Below are 20,881 nucleotides of genomic sequence, written 5' to 3'. Positions count from 1 at the left end.
AAAAAAACAAATTACCAACACTAAACATCAGACAGTCTGCAATAAAGCCACTAAACTGGTTAGGCAAGTGAAGGCTGATTATGAGACGTCTTTAAGAAAAAAAGAAAAGAAAAGTAGCCAAAAATTCTTTGCTTATGTTAACACCATAAGGAAAGGGATTAATCACATTAGCCAACTAGATATGAATGCCATAACACCACGGATGATCCTATTCAGGTTGCTGAAAAACTGAATAAAAATATGGAATAACAATGTATAGCAACAGTTTTTGTTAATTTTTTTTTTAAATTAGCTATGACAATGTAAGATTTAATATTTTTTTATTAAGCACTAAAAAGTTTAGAGCAAAACATACTGAAATGATTAATATTAACAACTACAGGTGACCCCTGCTTAATGCTGATAATTCATTCCGTAAAAACAGAGCGCTAAATGAGCGCCGCATTCCCACAAGGTAAAATATGTATTTGTGAGTTGTGATAGGTGCCATAGGATATTTCCTAATCAATAATAAGCGGTAGTGAAAAGATGCACAAATGTCGGTCAAAATATTTAATATTCAAATATTTGTACATATAAAATATTCTGCATTACATATGTATATAATTATGTGGTAACTACTTACGTATCAAAATTAAACTTAAAATTCCAATTAAAATCATGAATTTAATTGATGAATTTAATCATGAAAAATGTGCCGATTTTGGGTTGAACTTTGGCCCTCTTCCAAATAAAATAAAAGGGGTATTAATTTTAAATCCCCCGCAGAGTTACCACCCAACAATAAAGTCAACCGATCCTTCGCCGCTTTGAAACCTGACATGTTTTTTTCTTCTTTCAATATGAAACTTCTTTTAGGCATTCGTTTCCACAAAAGTCCTGCTTCATCTATGTTAAAAACTTGTTGAGAAATATAACACATGATATCCCTATTCAATAATTTTAACAAGTTCTTTTTTGAAAGTTTCGGCTCCTTCTGCACTTGCGGCTTCTCCCTGGATTTTAAATCTATTCAACCAGCCCTTACTAGTTTTAAATGGTTTCACATTTTTTTTTTTAGGGAGTTTTCTTCAGATCATCATATTGGCTGATCTCTCTCTCTCTCTCTCTCTTTTTTTTTTTTTTTTAAATAATGTTTAACTTAACTGAATTCTGCATTGGATATTATCTCCAATAAAATTAGTTAAAAGTCTTTCCATTTCAATCCTAATAGCCAGCCTAGCCCTAGTTGCTTGCAGTGGAACAGCTATCTTTACCGCTGCTAAAATTAATTCTTTATTTTTTTTTATAATTGTTCTTACAGTTAAACTTGCAAGTCCTAAATTATGGCACACATCCACTTGTCTTTAACCGGAATCGATTCGCTTCAAAACGTCTAATTTGATTTTCAAATTCAGTCTTTTTCTTACATTTATAGTCTTCGTACTGTGCTCAGACGTTGTTGCTTTTTCATTCTTATCGGCCATTATTAACTCTTCGAAAATGTAACTGCATTGGTTGCATTAATTATGATACAATATTCAAGTAAACTGTCTGTTTCACACGATGTCTAATACGGTACTGAGTGATGACTAGACTTTGGATAAATGCATATAACGCAAATATTACAAGCAATATACTTGATCATTTTTTAAAATGTTGATCTCGGAACTACGTAATAAGTCGCTGTACTGCAATTAAATTAGCGTGCGAGAAAATTTCACTGAGCGTGGGAAAATTTCTCAAGTCGGCATGGGAAACATTTTAATGCCGCTTTGCTATTCACTTTCAAGCTATCGACTCCATCAAATGAAACGATTTCGTTAAATATGCCAAAAATGCAATCTGTAAAAGAGCGTTATAGTGATCTGTGACAGCGTTATAGTCAGATAGGGGTTATAATATAAGAATAGCATTAAAGCAAATCAGCGTAAAGCAAACCGTGTTATAACGGGGGCCTGCTGTATATTGATTTTTCATAAAAATATCCTCCATGAGATTTTATCACTGCCTTACACAGACTTGACATTCTAGTATTAATTTTATAATAGTGTCTTGACTAAGTTCTAATAGGGTCTTGCTAACAATATTCCAAGCAATCTGTATGGTTTCTCATAAATTTTGTGAAGATGGGCAGACATCATGGCTCTGATGGTCTTTTATGATCCCATAAAAGCGCTATTAGGTTTAAGCCAGGCAATTAGAGAGGCTATACCATAATTTGCAAAACTGCCCCCCCCCCTTGTTTAGTTGCTTGAAAGTTCCTGCAGATCTTAGAGCTATTCTTTGGGTCTTGTTGTAATACAATTGTTTTTTACAAAGTCGAAGTCCTAAGGATATTGAATTATGTTCAAGAATGTTTTTATAGGCTTATCTTCTTAAAATTCCTTCAATTCTAAGACTGTCACCAACTCCAGAAAAACAGATGCAACCCCAGATCATGATGGAACCACCACCATGCTTGACTGTAGGCACTAAACAATGTAGTACCATATTTTTTTCAGTTGGTCATCTCACAAACTCTAAGGCGAATACAAAAATTTCAAAATCTGATTCATCTGTCTACAGTATGTTTTTCCACTCTTCATTTATCCAACGTTGATGACTCTTAGCCATCAACATTGGATGGCTAGACATTGGATTAAGACGAAGTTTTACGGTGGATGTAGACATGGGAGTTTCTCTGTTCCTATTGAACTCAGCTTAGATTTCAGGTGCAGCAAGTCGTCGATTATGTTTATGTTTTTTTTTTTTTTTTTTGGTTTTTTAGGAGCATTAGCAACTAAGGCCATATTGCTCCCAGAATATGCGGTGGTTATTCTCTGACCTTTCCGCATCCTCCGTATTTGGTGGTGACGGACTTGAACCCCGGTCTAATCAAGAAGCGTGTGCTACGCACTGCTGCTCCTTCCTACCTGGCTACGGAGGCGCCAACATGATTATGTTTAGAAACTAGTGTTATGGTCTTATCTTGTGCTTCCATTGTTACATGCAGTCGTCCTGATTGTGGTTTTTCCTTTAAACTGCCAGTCTCCTTGAATCATCAAATGGTAGTTTATACTTCTTTAAATGAAACACCAAGTTTTTTTGCAAATACTTCTGATGGAATAACTTTCTTTATACAGAGTTATAATAGTGCTTCTTTTTTACAGCATGGATTTGTTAAAGAGAGATCATGCCTGACCAATCTGATTAGCAATGATGCGGTTGCAAAGTAACTGGATGCAAAAATAATTTTGACATTATATACTTAGATTTCAGTGAAGCTTTTAACACTTAACAACCACTGAACAAACTGGAGCAAGTGTGTCAGTAGGAGTAAGTGTATGCAGCCAATTTATATATTGAAGCTTTTTTTTTTTTTTTTTTTCTGTGGCAAAGAAACTAAGTCTATTATGAGGCATCATTGTATTCTGTCTGTAAATCTGAGTGTATGCTATGGACCTGTTGTGATTAATGAAAAACCTAAATTCTGAGGAGATATCACCATAATTTGTGCAATAAATTCATTTTAAGACAAAAAAAACTTGAAATACCTGAACTTCATCATCATCATCAGAATCTTCATCTTCTTCTTCACTTCCTAATTCATCGTTCTGCGGTACAACCTCTTTAATATCATCCTCTGTGCCTAGATCGCCCAAATCTCTCTCATCATTGATCTAAATAAAAATGTACATTTAATATATATAAAGTTGTTATGATAGCCTGATACCAAAAAAATTATTTCTTATTTTTAAATTTTCAAAATTGTATTAAAAATTTATAAGAAATTAATAAATTACAGAACACAAAAAATAATTGTATACTATACTGTACTGTGTAGTATACAGGATTAGTCGTGGGAATTGTTCATAACTTCAGCATATAATTTCTGAGGTCATCAAAATAAAAAGTGTTACATCAACGTGAGGCCAATTCTAAATAAGTCCAATTCTTTGTGTAGATATGGCAATTTAAATGTTAAAAAAAAAAATAATAATAATAATGGTTGTGTGATATGGTAATGTAGTTTTGAATGGTAAAAAAATATTAAAAATAATAAATAAGAATAGGTAGAAGTGTCTGGTGTGAATAAACATCTAGCTGTTGATACTAGAGAGCTATTAAGTGCTCGATATTTCCTATATTCTATTATATTATTATGAATCAATGTAGAGGAATGTAGAGAATAACCCCCCCACCCCATATCCAATTATTAGACACCTAAATTTAACTCAAAATTCCTGCCACAGCACCAAAAAGAAAAAATCGATCCTTAATTATTAGCCCGTTTAGACCTCCAAAATCTAACTTTATGATAATGTCTTGCAAAATTGATATCACCTTCCCCATGAATTATTAGCGAGTTGGACCAGGAGAGTTGGAAAAGAAGCTTCCTATATCAAAAATAAAGGTAAGCCCTGTTGATTCATAATAACATCTAGCTGTATATATGCCTGCTTATTCTTATTTTTTTTTATATACACAACTGTTTTATAATCAGACCTGTGGTGATATAACATTTTTTTTTACTTGTAATGGGGTGAAAGTAAAGTTGTGCACATTCCTCGTGACTCACCCTGTATATAAAAAACATAATATTCATACTGAAACTATTTCATTCGAGCTCATTTTACTTTCTAAAGTCATTGACTTATGAAGTTACTGAAGTTGAGCAAAAGTTCATAAGATTATGCTTCCAGTTTGTAATATCAGAGCTGGACTGTATTATTTACAGACAGGCTTAGACCATTTCTTAGTTCATTTTTGGGAGAGGAAAAAAAATTTCTATATACAGTTGAACTTCCCTATAACGAATTGGATAAATCCAGCGAAAAAATTCGTTATAGAGAAATTTCGTTATACAGAGAATCTTTTTTATTAGGAATTTTTTTTTTATCTAATTAGAAAATGAAAAAAATCGACATTTATTTTTAATGTATTTTATTTCAAAAATATACTTATTTAAATTACATTTACACAATTTTCACCAGTAAGTATCACAAATTAAAAAAAAAAAATCTGTAATTTTGGTTTGCACAGTACAATTAAAACCTCACATTTGTTCAGAGCATTAAAAACATTATCAGGAACATTTTCACAAAACTGTAGACCCATATGAACCGTTTTAAAAGCGTTAATCATTTCTTTGCGAGTTGGCTTTTCTACGGGGTGTTCTGATGTGTCTTCAGCGTCTAACACTGTTCGGCAGCATTTCATCTTCATCTGGATGTTCTGCTGTGATCTACATAAACATAACTATCCAGTGTTATTTCATTTTCGATGTTTCCGGACGATTCTAATAATGTCCAAAAGTTTTTCAGTTGTGAAAGGGGCAGTTCATCTTGTTCGTCCAGTCGTTGTTCGACTTCTGTATTCAATGCAAATCCCGCTTTCGAAAAACAATTTTGAATAGTGTATTCAGTGACATTGTCCAAACTTTTGCCAGTTCAGAGATGCAATCTCTAATCTCTTGTAACCTCCAAGTTTCTATTTTCTGATAACACATTGACAATCTTCATTATTATTCTCTTTCGATAATGAAATTTAAAATTTTTAATATTGCCTTGGTCCATTGGCTGGAGTTTTGACGTTACGGTTGGTGGTAAAAACAACAACTTCGCACTTTTAAGTTTGGCAGAAATACTGGCAGGATGTGCCGGACAGTTGTCAGTTACCAACATGATTTTCCTTTTTTCTTTTGTTATAAGCTTGTCTAGTTTTTATATCCATTCTTCAAAAATATCACTTGTCATCCATGCTTTTTTATTAAAGGTGTAGTCGACTTCCAAAGATTTTGTGCCTCTAAAACATCTTGAGTTTTTTGATATTCCGATGACTTTTTCACTTCCTGTCATATTTGCTCCAACTAGCACAGTGATTCTTTCTTTGCTTTGTTTTCCGCCAAAACATTTATCATTCTTAAAAGCAAGTGTTCTATTCGGTAAACATTTAATGAATAAACCCATTTCGTCAGCACTAAAAACATCCTTACGCTCATATTCTTCCAAAATCTTCTTTATGGTATTGTTCCTCCAACTGTTGCAATCTTCTTCACTTACTTTAACACTTTCTCCACAAATAACCTTTTCCACAATTCTGTGGCACTTCTTAAATTTATCTAGCCACCCAGTGCTTGCATTAAATTCTGTATGTCCAAGGGACTGTGCAAATTTCAGAGCTTGTTGCTTAATTATTAGGCCCGATATTGGTATATTCTTTTCACATATCATTTGCACCCATTTTAGAACAGCTTTATCAACACCTTCGTATACACACAACTTAATTCACTTCTTGTCTGCTCCTCCTTCAATTGCATTTAAAATTGATTCTCGATTTTTTAAAATCATAGATAAACTGCTTGCAGGTATGCCATATTTCTCTGCAACATCTTTTTTCTTAAAACCCTGGTCAATATCATAACAATCTTTGCTTTATCATTAATACTTAAACACTTTCTCTTCGACATCATTTCCGCAATTGTAAATATTACTCTACTGCAACTCTTGCCGATACATACACCGCAAACTTCACTGCGCTGGCCACATAGTGAATTGTTAGTACTGCCTACTCAATGACGTTCGTTTGCCAATTCAACAGTATCATGTGACCTTTCCTATCAATCACTTTGAAGAAATTTCGACTTTGTGAATTTCTTTTATTCTGCTTTCATTCGTATATACACAAAAGAAAATTTATGATTAATGTATGCTGTATGTTACTTTTCAGAAGAAAAAAAATACAAGAGCATATAGCCTATGTGATTGATGACGAACGAAATTTAAAAAAAAAAATTCATGAAAACCATCTACTGGGAGTCCAGTTAGATGAGAACGGACATATCATATAATGACTGACAGGAAGGTCACGTGGTACAGTTGAGGTGAGAAGCAAATGTCACTCAGTAGGTGTTACTAAAAACCGACTATGGTAGCATTCTATGTATTGCCGCCGCAGCACGCTAAAGGTTTACTGCATCGAATTTCGTTTTCCCCTGAGCCAACATCAATTTACAAATCTACCCTATTTACTGTAAAGTTTATGACCACTTTTAAAAAAACCTTTGGTTTAATAACTGTAACAAAAATGAAACAAAAACCCTCCTACGGGCGTCAATGGCCACAAGTATTCACTAAAAGGATAATTATTTAATTCCAGATGCTAATGCACAATTTCGGAAGGAAGGAGGCAGTATATTTGAGAGCAGTAAATGCTTGAAAATCTTCAAAAATGCTTTTACTAATTTTTTTAAAAATTCGTTATAGAGAAACTAACACTTCGCTATGTGGGGTTAATTTTACATGTAATTTCGTTTCAAGGTGCAATGTATTGCGAAAAAATTCGTAATATAGTGAAATTCATTAAATAGAAGTTCGTAATAGAGAAGTTCCACTGTATATACATTGATTTATTATATACAGGTAGTTCCAGACTTTGCGAGTTAATTCATTTCTAGCTCGTGCTCATAAAGCGGGGAATTTTATTTCCCATAGATGCAATGTTAAAAACAAGAGTTATGTTCTCAACAATGAAATTTGACAATAGTAATGTTAAGTAAATGTCAACAAAACAATAGTTTATGCTTAAACAATGATTTATTTATCCAAAGAAATGAAAACATGGCCTTTAAAATCAGGCAAATTACAATAATAAAGAAATTTTTGTCATGCAAATCTTCATCATCGACTAAATGCACACTCGTTGATGGTTTATCACTCATTGTTGGCTTGGCACGCATTGTTGATTTGTTGGAAGCACAAGGAGTCGTCGTCTTCTTCAGAAATGCTTCAAGTCACTTGTTTCCAAGACAGTCTTTTCTTTTCTTTATAAATTTCACGATAACATGCATAAGCATTTTTTAAATCTGTAGCAACTTTTCTAGAGCACTCGAAATTTGAATCTTGTGACTTGAAAATCTCAATTGAGCAAAGGTAAAGAAAGCCAACACGAAAACGACGAAAAACGTTGGATATAACTTACGCGGAAAATTAGTTTTTCGATATGGCACTCTAGCGCTGCTCACTCGGTAAACAGATGGTAGGAGTTATCGGTCTGAAGCAAAGTCAAGAATATACCAATTGACAGGTAGGTGTGGCAAATGATGTGCTGACTGGTACACAAACACAACACACGATAACATCGGTTTATCACTTTAGTAGCACTAATGGTAACTTGCCCTAATGAACGGTGAAAAAAAGGTCAGGTTACCTCCACTTGAATCCCATGAGAGCTTGAACCCCTCCTGAAGTGGAGGGGGTAACCTAACCTTTTTTCTTTAGAATCAGTCATATTTAGAAATACATTCGTAAAAAAATAAATTTTTTTTTATGACTATTTTTATTTTCGATTTCGGCTCCAGACCGACAACACCCACCGCCTGTTTACCGAGCGAGCAGTGCTAGAGTGTCGTATCGGGAAATTAATTTTAAATTTTCCGCGTAAGTTATCTGACGTTTCTCGTCGTTGTCGTGTTGGCTTTCTTTACCTTAGCCCTCAATTGCTTTTTCTGTATTAAAAAGCTTCGTAAAACCCCTTGAGAGTGAAGAAACGAAGAGAAATTTCACCTGTTAAATCTTCTTCCTCAGCTTCTTCACATTTTGCCATTTCAATGAGGTTTTCATTTAAGCTCTCCATTGCGTACTTGAAGCAGATAAGTGACATCAATTGTAGAAACCTCAAGCTGCAATTGGTTAGAAATATTTACGACCGCTTCTATTTCATTTTATAAAATCTCTGCTGGTTCCTGAAATCCTTCAAAGTTATCAATAAACTGATGACAGAATTTATTCCAAACACACTTCATGTTCTTCTCTGTAATTTTGTCCCACTCTCGTTTTGTTATTTTGATTGCATCCGAAATATGGAATTCTTTCTAAAATTCTTTAAGAGTTGGACCTCCCTCCTTATCTCTGCCTGAACAAACAAACAAATGCACGCACAGTAGTACTGTATTATCTAGCTACGCAAGTGGCTTGAAATGCCATATTTATGAATGTTTAGCATTTATTTATTGTAATTAATGTTCATATTTTCGATTTTGTTGATACTTGAAAAAAAGAAGTTGTAAACCCGGGAACTCGTAAAGCAGGACCCACCTGTATATAATGATTTATTTATTATATCTTATTTATATTTCTTATTGATTATATTTATTATTATTAATACAATAATATCTATCTTATTACAAAAATTTGAATACGACAGAAGCTACTTATTTTTCCTCTTTGTACCATTATAAAATAGCAGTGCATGTCCTACAAGTGGTACATATACCAAAGGTGTGAAACTCTGAATTGAAATACAGTAATACCCGAAGTTACGCGATAGGTGGGTCCTACGAAAATCGCTTAAGTCGAATTCACGTAAGTCAGGGTACAACTTTGCATATAAATACATATAAATTTTGTTTAATTGGGACCAAGGACTAACTAAAACACTAGTTTAGAAGAAAAATATTAATAAAATTGCAGTTCTTTATACATATTAATACAAAATATGTATTAAAAAAATAAATGACGTACGTAAAAAAGTTATTTCGATGTCGATGGCTTCATAAAATCTAACAAATTCGTCTGACACACAGCGCCTTTTTTTCACGCAGAATTTCTTCGTAGCAAGCTAATAATTTTTTTATTCCTTGCTTTGTAGCTATAACGCGTTCTTCGTTGGAGTCTATGTTTTCTAAAATTTTTAAGCCCTTTACAATTGAGCCCTTTTCAATTTTCAACCTGTCAAGTTTGCAATTGTCGTGCTTTTCGCCGTTGCTTCATTTAGGCCTGTAGCACGGTTCAATATCACATGGTCTTTCATTTCGCTCAAAGCGTTTCACAATTTCATATTTTTTTCTATCAACAGAGGCGGACTGGCCATAAGCCTTACCAGGGAAACCCCGGTGGGCCGGTGTGATTTTGGCCATAAACCATAGTATGAGGCCACTTTAAATTTTCCCGGGTAAGAATTTTTGACCCAGTCCACTTCTGTTTATCGATAATTGCTTTTCTTTTTCTCTCTGAATCTGCAGTGTCTTACCAGGATGCTTCCTTTTCACACCTTTTAAGTATTTTACTCATTTTTAGGGAATAAAGCAATTACAAAAGAGGCGGCACGCCTGATACGCATAAACAAAGCTGCGCGCGTGTAGCAACTGAATAAACACCACCATAAAGGCAGAGATACACTATTAACAGCTCACATTTCTAGGGGTTACTACCATAAAACAATAAAAATCCAGTTGCATTTCTGCTAGTGAAATCTGTTATAAACTGGTAGTAAACTTGATCTAATTGCATACCGATAGCTGGAATTGTGTTGTTTTTTACGTTATTATGGCGAAATGTTTTTCCCCTTCACTGATATAAAAAACATAAATACATTTTCTGAATCTTCTCTTCATTCCTGTCGTGTTGCGTTCGGTTGGGGTGATTCTGCGTTCGACTGCCATTTCTTGTAAACACAAAGGCGAATCGTGCATAAGCCAATTCGGTTCGTGTTATATTATAAGATATCGTTACCGTATTTATAAATAGTGTATGATCGAATTCGTGTAGTGTAAACACGTGTTATACGAGAACTGACTGTATACGGCTCGACCGACGCGATCCATTTCTCTCGTGAAAACGATGTAATTTCCGACAAAAGTTGAGCACGAATTCGAACGCACACATATAAATACGACAGTTGGAATACAAATTCTTGTATATGTGTACAGCTCATGCGCAGCAAAGTTGAATTTTGTTCATCTTTCGCTCTCATTCTCCGCCGTCGCACCGTATATCGATAACATATGAAAAACGACCTTGAAGATAGTGGGCAGTAGTGTTGCCAAGCGAAAAAATCAAGAAACGCGTAACTCCGAGTTCGCGTAAGTCGGGGTAGTGTAAGTCGGGGTATTACTGTACATAGTTAACTTCCAATTAGCTGAGCTAATGTTGAGTACAATCAAAAAATAAAGCTAATCCAACATTTTAATCCTGACTCATATAAAACTATATGACATGTGAAAGGCTTTTAACAAATTTTGCAGCTTGGACAGAAAAAAAATATTATAGTAGTTTTAGCATTTGACTTTTATGTTCATGTACTTTGAAACTGTTGTTGTAGTAGGGTTTTTAGGAGCATCAAAGACTAAGGCCATATTGTTCAGTGTATATTATCAGTAAAATATGTGTTCAGTGTATACTGTCAGTAAAATATGTGTTCAGGGTATACTGTCAATAAAATATGTGTTCAGTGTATACTGTCAGTAAAATCGCACATGCCCTAGTGAACGGTGAAAAAAGGTCAGGTTACCTCCACTTGCTGGACCAAAAAACCAAGTTTCCAGGAGAAAAAAACCTTCTACCCTCACCCGAGACCAAATAACTCAGTCATGTTGTGAAAACAGCCCATAAAAATTCTTCACATCATCGACAGGACTCGAACTCATACTTCAATGCACTATTCTATTTTAACAGCTCTGACTGAATTGCTTTGCCACTGCATCACCATCTGAAAATCTGTTACAACAAAGTTTATGTTAAGATTTCTTGAACAGATAGTCATTGGTGGCTAAATGAAAGTCTACTAAAAAACTACACTTCTGTATGGTACTAGTGAAAAAAGGTTAGGTTAGTTTATGCCACAAATTATGGACACCATTTTTCACTTGAATCCATCCCAAATTGGTGGCATAAACTAATCTACCCTTTTTTCACTATTTGAAATGAAAGGCTACAAAAAAAAAGTACACTTCCGTAATCTTTTCTATACAGTAACAGCCTCTCATATTTAAGAAAGCGGTTAACTTCTACTACAAACGAGGGATAGGCAAAGTAGCAAGCAGAGCTAGACATGCTGATCACCTCTAGTTGCAAAGATCCATGGGTAAGCATATTCTAAAGATTAACCAGCAAAAGGCTTCCCAACAAAATTTCAATATAAAGTTGTACACCTAATTACTAGCTTGAGTTTTTAATTGTTCACATTAATTTTTTAATAAATATATTATGCAAGGTAGTCATTTTTTAAGTTATTTTAAACTTTGATAAATTGCAACTAATAATTTTTACAAAACAAAATTTAAAAAAAAACTATGAATTCAAAAACTGAAGGCAGTAAACACCGATTATAAGTGAAATTTACACATATTTTCAAAAGTTCCAAAATTACGTTCACTAATATAGGTGTGATAGAATCTTATCATATAAACATTAATAGATGGAGCAAAGTAATCACTATTCATTACCTTTTGGTAAATAATCATCTAATAACATTCTTCCAAAGAGATTGTAGTCATAACCTTGCCTGCTGATGCTTGAGTGCAAAATTTTTTGGAGTCACATTTGTTTCCATTACATTGACTAAATTTTTCCTCAGGGTACTAGTGACAAATCCATATCTCATCATCAGTGACAATCCTAGAAATAGTCTTCAAGATCGGCAGTGAAAAGAACCAAAATATGTGGATGGCTCTATTTTGACAAGAGTGCAGGCATCTTGCAGTATTTAAAATATATAAATGCCCACAAATGATCTTTTCAGTCAACAAACAAATACAATCTCTGAAACCTTTATAGGTTGATCACTTGTGATTAATTTTTTCACATCAGCAACTGTTTCAGTATTGATAGCACCATATGATCTTCCAAACTTTGGACTGTCTTAAATAGATTTCAGGCTATGTTTAAATTACTGTATTGGTTACTGTGGTAACATACGAGGTCCTTTATCTGTTGAAAGAGGAATGATTATATGGTTATGAAGAGAAGACACAATTACGCTGCATGTTATTGTTAAGTAAATTTATTGAAACAGTTTAAAATATTTTATGACCACCACAATTCAAGTACTTATCCTGAATGATGTGTCAAGGATTAACCACATCCAATCTTTAGGATTATATAAGGGATAACAAAGCTTAAAATTTATTTTAAGCATCATAATTATACATTAAATAATGTAAATTATAATTATTATTGAAATAAAACAGTGAATCTAATGAATCACTCTTGTTCACTATGCTAATCATCCTATACCTTCATTAACTTTAAGCTTTGTTACCCCCCCCCCCATAACCCTAAAGACAAGGTTGGCTAAATCTCAAAACATTACCATTCAGGTTTTATGTACTTGTGTTATTGCAATGGTTATATACCGTATTTCCCCATGTACAAGACACGCCTTTTTTGGAAAAATTTGGGGTATAAAAACTGGGTGCGTCTTATACAGTGGTTGTAGATTTTTTTTATTTGCATTTCCTGCTTTTTCTCGCTTGTTCTCTTTGCACTCATTATTTCGCACTTGTTACCAGTATATTAGGTTACGTTTTGCCACGTTCTGCCCAGAAATGGCTCAGAAAAGATTTTCATACAGTGCTGAATTCAAGTTAAAAGTGATCCAGTTTGCAAAAGTGAATGGAAATCGTGCTGCTGAACGTAAGTTTGGTCCTCCTCCAACTGAGAAAACAATCCGAGACTGGCTACTGGAAGAAGAAACCCTACTGAAAACGCCACGGCAGAAGAAGGCCATGAGAGGCAAGTCAGCAAAATGGCCTGATTTAGAGAGGGAATTGAAGATATGGATTGAAGAGCAAAGGGCAATTGGAATTCCTGTGTCCACAAAGATGGTTCAGCATGATGCAAGAAGAATTGCTGCTGAAAAAGAAGTTACTGATTTCAAAGGAGGACACAATTGGTGCTTCAGGTTCATGAAACGGAATGGACTAAGCATGCGTACACGCACCAGACTTGCCCAGCCTGAAAGCTATGAGCAGAAGGTCCTTGAATTTCATCGTTTTGTCATTCGATGTCGGAAGACACATCAGTTTGAGTTGGGACAGATTGCAAATATGGACAAAGTCCCCCTTCAAATTGATGTCCCAAGTTGTTGTTGTTATTTGGTCTTAGTAGCATTAGCAACTAAGGCCATAATGCCCTGCGGATATGCGGTGGTCATTTCCTGACCTTTCCGCATCCTCCGTATTTGGTGGTCACGGGCTCGAACCCCGGTCTGATCAAGAAGCATGTGCTATGCACTGCTGCTCCTGCCCACCTGGCTACGGATTGCCGATGTCCCAAGTAACAGAACTGTTGATAAGAAGGGGATGAAAACTAATTGTGAAGACAAGTGGACATGAAAAGAGCCATTATACAGTTGTTCTAGCTTGTTGTGCCGATGGAACCAAACTGCCTCCTACGCTGATTTTCAAACGCAAAACAATACCAAAAGAAGACATTCCTCAAGGAGTGATTGTCCATGTTCATGACAAGGGTTGGATGGATCAGGATGGGATGAAGATCTGGTTTGAGAAAGTTTGGAGCAGGAGACCAGGTGGGCTCTTACGCAAACCTGCCCTATTGGTGTTTCATCAGTTCAGGGCACACAACAAAAAATACAAAGAAGATTGCTGCAGAGCAAAAAACAAAACTTGTCGCCATACCTTGACATCCCAGCTCCAACCACTTACTTGATGTCAGCATTAACAAACCCTTCAAAGCTGACATGAGAGACAAATGGAACCAATGGATGAAGTCTTCTGGGGACAATTTGACACCAGCAGGAAGAGTGAAGAAACCAACTATAGGAGAAGTTTGTACCTGGGTGAAAAGATCCTGGGATAATATCAAGATTGAGATAGTTGTCAAGTCATTTAAGAAGTGTGGCATTTTAAATGCCACAGATGGAACTGAGGACGAGGTAATATATGAAGATAGTGATTCGTCATCAGACACAGATGAGGACAAGCTAATGGATGGGAGTTTTGACAGTGATGAGTTATGTGATGAATAAAACTTGAGTTCAATAACTTTATGTAATACAGGCCCCAAAATTAAGGTGCGTCTTATACATGGGGAAATACGGTAATCTTCATGTATATCATTCACATATATGATGATATTCTGAATGGTGCAGACAAAATTCAATCAATTTACTCAACAATAATACATGATATAATTCTGTTCTTCCTTCAGAATTCATTAATAAGGGTTTCCTTATACGGTTGTGCCTCCATATCTACTGATTTGGAAAAATTTGATTATCCACTGATTCAGTTAACCGTGGTTAACCACAGAAAAAAAATGAAAAAACTTAACACGTACTACTCGCATGTCCAACACGATGCTTCCCTTTATTTTTTACATGTCGCGTATGGTTTGGTCATCAACATTATAATGGTTCTTTAGAGATTTAACGGATGCACCGTTTTCAAACTTTTGAATAATTTCAAGTTTTTGTTTAATTTGAAAGTATAACTCTTGCGTTTGCCCATTATTTTCGTGATTTCTAAAAAAAAATCCGACATCCCTGACACAAATAACGAAACAAAATTTGTCCTTTTGCAGTGCAACGGAACACAACAATCGACATGATGCACTAAATCAAACTAAACATTTGGTCTCTTTTTTTTTTTTTTTTTTTGAGCGGTAGGTGTGATGACAGCAGAGGCTGCAAGATAATAGGTACACTAATTTCAACAATGGCGACTTATAATGCTGGTAGGTGTGAAGACAGCAGAGGCTGCAAGATAATAGGTACACTAATTCCAACAATGGCGACTTATAATGCTGGTTCTTGTCACTTATTTACAACTTGCAAATCATCTGTTTATACCTATTCTAGTTATTACTTGAATTTTATGATTTCTGGTTGATTTTTTTTTTAATTTGGAGTTTTGAAGTGTCCAGGTTAATCTGCTTCCCGGTAAATTGAGAGTCTACTGTACTTTATTATTACTGTATTTAATGTTGGTAATGTCTTACTGGGTGTTTAATTTATTAATTAAACTCTATCATATGCATGTATGTTCAAGAAAATCATGTTGGTAATGTCTTACTGGGTGTTTAATTTATTAATTAAACTTTCTCATATATATGTTCAAGAAAATCACATTATATATGGGGTCAGCAGGTGTTCGCTTATATCAACGGTTTCAGCCATCCACGACAGGTCTTGGAATGTATCCCCTGCGGATACGGGGGGTCTTACTGTACATAAACATTCACCATGCACTCAAATTTGCTTTGAACTGTTTCCTCCCAGGCAAAAATCTGATGACGGGTCTACATGTTTGCTGTGAGATTTATATTACTGTTACCTAAAGAAAAATAGAATAAAATTTTCAATACAATATTATTTAAAATTATTTTTTGCATATATTATGTGCAAATACTGCCCAAGACTAAGTTGTAGTGTGTAAAAAAGCTCATAAAAATTTTTTCATCTTTATGAGCCTCGAACCCAGAACTTTTCCACATGGCTTGGAAAGCCAGCAATCATAACCATGGTTTTAATTGTGAGGGGTACACAATCATATATGTAATCGCCATACAGCTAGGCTGTTGTAACAGTAAATCACTACAAGATACTTGTCTGCTTGTGCATCTACCTATTGACAATGTGTTATTTTAAAAAAAGAATTAACACAATACTTACTGTGTTAATTCTTTTGATATATATAAAATTTTAATACACCAATGTTTCAAGGAAAATAATAATAAATTGTAAGAGTAACTGACTTAAACTTTGTGCATTAATACTTTTTTTTTTCCCTGCCTTCATTCTGGTCGGTCACTCCGATAACGAGAGCTTAATCGTAAAATTTTACGATTATCGATAATAGCGCATATTGTATTAATTCAAGCTAATTCAGTTTGCCAAAGAATTCTATGCTGGGTATATCATCATTCTTCTCTTTCTTGGTGATTCCCTTCTCTCTCTCTCTTAGGGTAACTCGGGAATTTTTTTATTTTTTGGCTGGTGCAGCACAAGCCTCAGGCTTCCTTGCACCATATAGCTAATAATAATATTGTTTTGATATCGCACTTAATATAGTCACGTAAACAGTTACTGCAATTACTTGCATTACTACAAAAATAAAGTCATAAATATTTTTGGCAAGAAAAAAATATTTATTGCACAGAAAACGACATATTTATAAATAACCTGAACCTATAAGGTTCCAAGAACAGCATTCCGGTGCTTTATGTACGGTGAATGAAAAATACAATACACAATTCGCCATCTGCAAAAGAACATTACTATGCGTACCTGCGGGGGATTCGAAATTAAACCATCACCATTAGTAAAAACGGACGCTTCATCTGACTTATCTTCAAAAATCCGTTCTATATTTTCGTTTTCTTCTTTTCTTTCATCTCCTTCACCATATAACCAAGCGTCATCATCATCCACAGCCGCCGCCATTTTAGATTAACAGGTCCTCTAGTGAAAATAAATTTAAATACATTACTACATGAAGAAAGCACTCAAAACCGGAAAACACCTCGGAAAGTAAAGATAATTGGCACCCTTGTTTCTTCAGTTGCCTTTTTCATTGTTCAATATACTAAGCAGAAAAAACCTTCGTTTCATTCCCGTCACACACTTGAATTGCAACATATTTCCAATGGGATGGGAAGAAATTATAGAGGGAAATATACTGTGGTTCGTAGCATTGCTTCTTCAAAACAGGGTATTACCAGTTAACACCCGATCTCACCAGAAAGCCATCTCGGCCAGTGTCCTTCACTGGGGAGTCTTATCTAGGCTGTTATTTGCTACTGTTATCATTGCCCACCTCGTCTGCACCGTTTATAATATCGTCACATATGCAGAGGATATAACAAAATTCTTACCCCCATAGCGCATGGCATCAGCTGTAAAAGGTCGACAAGTTCATTTGGCAAAAACAATCAGAAAAGCTAACCCAATACTTACAGCAGAGCTCTGTGTGCTAAAAATGTGCAAGTGGTAAGCTTGCCTTCCACTCCAAAACATAACACTCACCCTGCCTAATTCCATAAGGGTATGCTGCCTACCAGCTGTCATTGAAGAAAATCTACTAATACCCACAGTTAAAATGGTCAAAGCACACAGCGCATCATCGTTCTTATGGGATTCCTGTTGGCGAATACTCCGGCCAGAACGCTAAGCTACTCCAATATTCTACAGAGTATAGGAGACTACATATATGATGTAGCCGAGTGGTCATAGAAAGAGTGCAGTAGCACGCGCTCTTTGAGTGAACTGGGGTTCAAGTCCGTGACTACTAAATACGATTAATGTTTGTATTGATAATTTATCGTAAACTCCTCTGACCTGGTGGTCGTGCCGGAGTATAAACAAAAAAATATATATTTGATTGTTTTCTTTCAAGCAAAATGTTAGTTGTAGTTGGCAGCGCCTTGGTGGCGATCTGAATAAAGTCTTTCTAACAAAACCTTCAGATGAAAGATATTGTCAGATCTGACATCGATCTATTTTATTGCTCCAAATTCGAATGATGTGCTTCGTGGAATGTCCTCCATGCTCATGTAAATAATTTTTCAATTATAGACACGATATACTCACGTCCCCATATTCTTAGTTGCTTTGGCGCTTAGCACACACACACACACACACACACACCAGCGCAGGGTAAAAATGCCAGGGTTTGAATCCCGTCAAGGACGAAGAACTTTTGGGCTTTTTTTTTCACAATTTGGTTGAACTAATGTCTCAGGCGAGAGTTCTTTGTTTTTTTCTCTCGGAAACTCGGGTATTCAGAGCAGCGAACAAAAAGAAACTGTGTCTCTCATATTAGGGCCGCCCATATGCCCATGTGGGTAATGTCCTTAAATTAGGTGAGTTCTCTGGTCGTTTTGCTGGAAGAAAAACTCGAGTTTGCGGAGGTGGGGGGGGGGAAGACATTACGAACAGCGAACACGCAAATCAACCAAAAAATATACATAATTTTCAGACAGTATATCGACGTCGTAGCAGCCTTAGTTGCTTTTGTGCTCGACGCACGGGCGCATGTAATGGTTTTAAACGACTTGAAAAAGGCTGCATAAATAGGATTCATATATCCAAAATGTAATCCTAGAACCCGGACCTCAAAATTCCTGATAACACCAAAGTCTGATGCTTCATATACACTGACATACTTGTATAGGAGATATTTAATATCTTTAATCCAAGAATAAGTTATTAATATTCTGTTTATTAATGTTACTAATGAATATTGTGGTTTTGTAATTTTGAATTCATATCTAATACAAGAAGAGTATCTCTGGCGTGCAGTAGTATAACGAAATTAGTATTGTGTAGTAAAAGTGCTAAGAAACTAGTATTTTTAAACTTTCTATCGCATTAAAAAAAAAAAAAAATACCAAGTAAAAAGTGGCCTGAAATTCACCAACTGGTTAGAGGGTTAGTGGAATCTTTTCCTCAAATATTATAACCGTTTCTGGCTACTAGACTTAACTGTTGCAGTTAGGCTTAATATTGAATACTCAATATCGATGAGAATGCCCCTTACACAACAGAGCCAAATGCCTCCGACAACACTAGTAGTAGTAGTAGTTGCGGCATGTGATGCAACAAAGCAAGTGTATGGGCTTATGCAGCGTCAGCCAAAAAAAAAAAAAAATTACAAAACAATTCCCTCTAAATGTTTGTCCAGTTCCTCCTTAAATATATTTAACCTATCAACTTCCACAACGACAGATGGAAGTTTGTTCCAGCAATTAACCAGTCGCTGGCAAAAGGCAAATTTCCGCATATTACAGTGAACTGGGCAGTCCACAGTAATAACAGTGGACTGCCGAAGGCTACCGACATGACAACAAAAATTTTCAGGAGCTATCCTGCTGGAAAAATGACATCAGACAACCCAATGAGAAAGGAGTGCAACGGGTTCCAGAATCTCGGAAACATAACGCACACAGTCAGACTGACGTTCATGAACACCAACAACTACCACTATCAAAACTGATTGCTTTGCGTAATACCAGCATGGTGTACAGTGTACAGTATGGCTTTCGACGATGGCTCTAGGACCATTGCGTTCAGAACTTCCTCGTCAACCGTGCATGCGCATCACTGGGTCCCAAGCCAGAAGCGGGATTCATCACTGAAGACCAATTGACACCACCCTGTGTCCCAGATGGCCCAAGCGCAGCACCATCTAAGACACTGTTCACGATAAGCAGCGATCAGGAGTAATCGGCGCAATGGCCGATATGCACGACGAGCCCGTTCTGCCAGATAGCATTCCATGATTCGACAGGCGATGTGGTGACAGCTTGTTGATGTCGCAGATCGTTGGATGATAGCAAGCCTGGCTGTAGTTGCAATGTAAATCTCTTCAGGTCGCCATTTTGCCCGTCGATTGTTCAGAAACGTGGTTTTTATCGCTTCTGATATTTTGCATATAACTTTCTATCAAGTTCCTGCTAAACAGAAATCTATGTACCAGACGATTCCTATAGTGAAAGCAGTCGTGCATATAGGATTTTATTTTTGAGGACGGTGGGCCGAGGTCCTATGAGGATCTTACACTGGTGTGCAAAGCTTAAGGAACAACACTATTTCTAAAGGTTACAACCACAAAACCTTTACTTAAGGTACTCTTTACTGATGAGAGTAGATTCAGTCTAAGCGGCGATTCTGGAGAGGTTGGCACATGGTCAGCCCGCAAACATCACTGAAAGGGATCGATATGTCGGTCGAAGTGTTCTCATCTGAGGAGGCGTTATCTTGAATGGACGTACACAACTCCAGATACTGGAAAGCGGTACTGTAACCGGTGCACTGTACTGAGGTAATCCTCCCACATGTGCGTCTGTTCCGAGGTGCCATTGGCCCCGAGTTCCTGTTTATGGATGATAACGCCACACCCCATCGCACTGCAGCTGTTCATATGCTTTTAGAAAGTGAGGACATTGTTCGTATGGATTGACCTGCCCTTTCGACCGATCTAAATCCCATCGAACACATATGGAACCCTCTGGGGGAGATGCATAGTGGCACATCCACACCCAACAGAAAATGTTCACCAGCTGAAGATGGCGCCGTCAGAGGAATGGACGATGCTACCGCAAGAACTTATCAGCAACATTGTTCTAAGTATGGACAGACAGTGCAAAGCCTGCATCGACATTAGGAGTGGCCATATCTCCTA

General features: G+C 36.0%; 1 protein-coding gene across 1 annotated transcript in view; it reads right to left on the bottom strand.

Moving 5' to 3' along the window:
* The window catches only part of LOC150077250 (uncharacterized), a 52,021-nt gene extending 34,874 nt beyond the window's left edge, over nucleotides 1-17,147 (bottom strand). Inside the window, exons 1-2 of the mRNA XM_090386206.1 lie at nucleotides 16,987-17,147; nucleotides 3,516-3,641 (exon numbers count right to left, since the gene is read on the bottom strand). Of these exons, the coding sequence (XP_090242332.1) occupies nucleotides 3,516-3,641; nucleotides 16,987-17,142 (282 nt within the window). The 5' untranslated portion in view covers nucleotides 17,143-17,147. The remainder of the gene's footprint in view (nucleotides 1-3,515; nucleotides 3,642-16,986) is intronic.
* Between the last annotated feature and the right edge of the window lie 3,734 nt (nucleotides 17,148-20,881).

This window comes from Mastigoproctus giganteus, chromosome 12, assembly GCF_048544385.1.
Source record: "Mastigoproctus giganteus isolate SK-2022 chromosome 12, ASM4854438v1, whole genome shotgun sequence".
Lineage (NCBI taxonomy): Eukaryota > Metazoa > Arthropoda > Arachnida > Uropygi > Thelyphonidae > Mastigoproctus > Mastigoproctus giganteus.
This window is presented reverse-complemented; position numbering and strand designations above follow the sequence as displayed.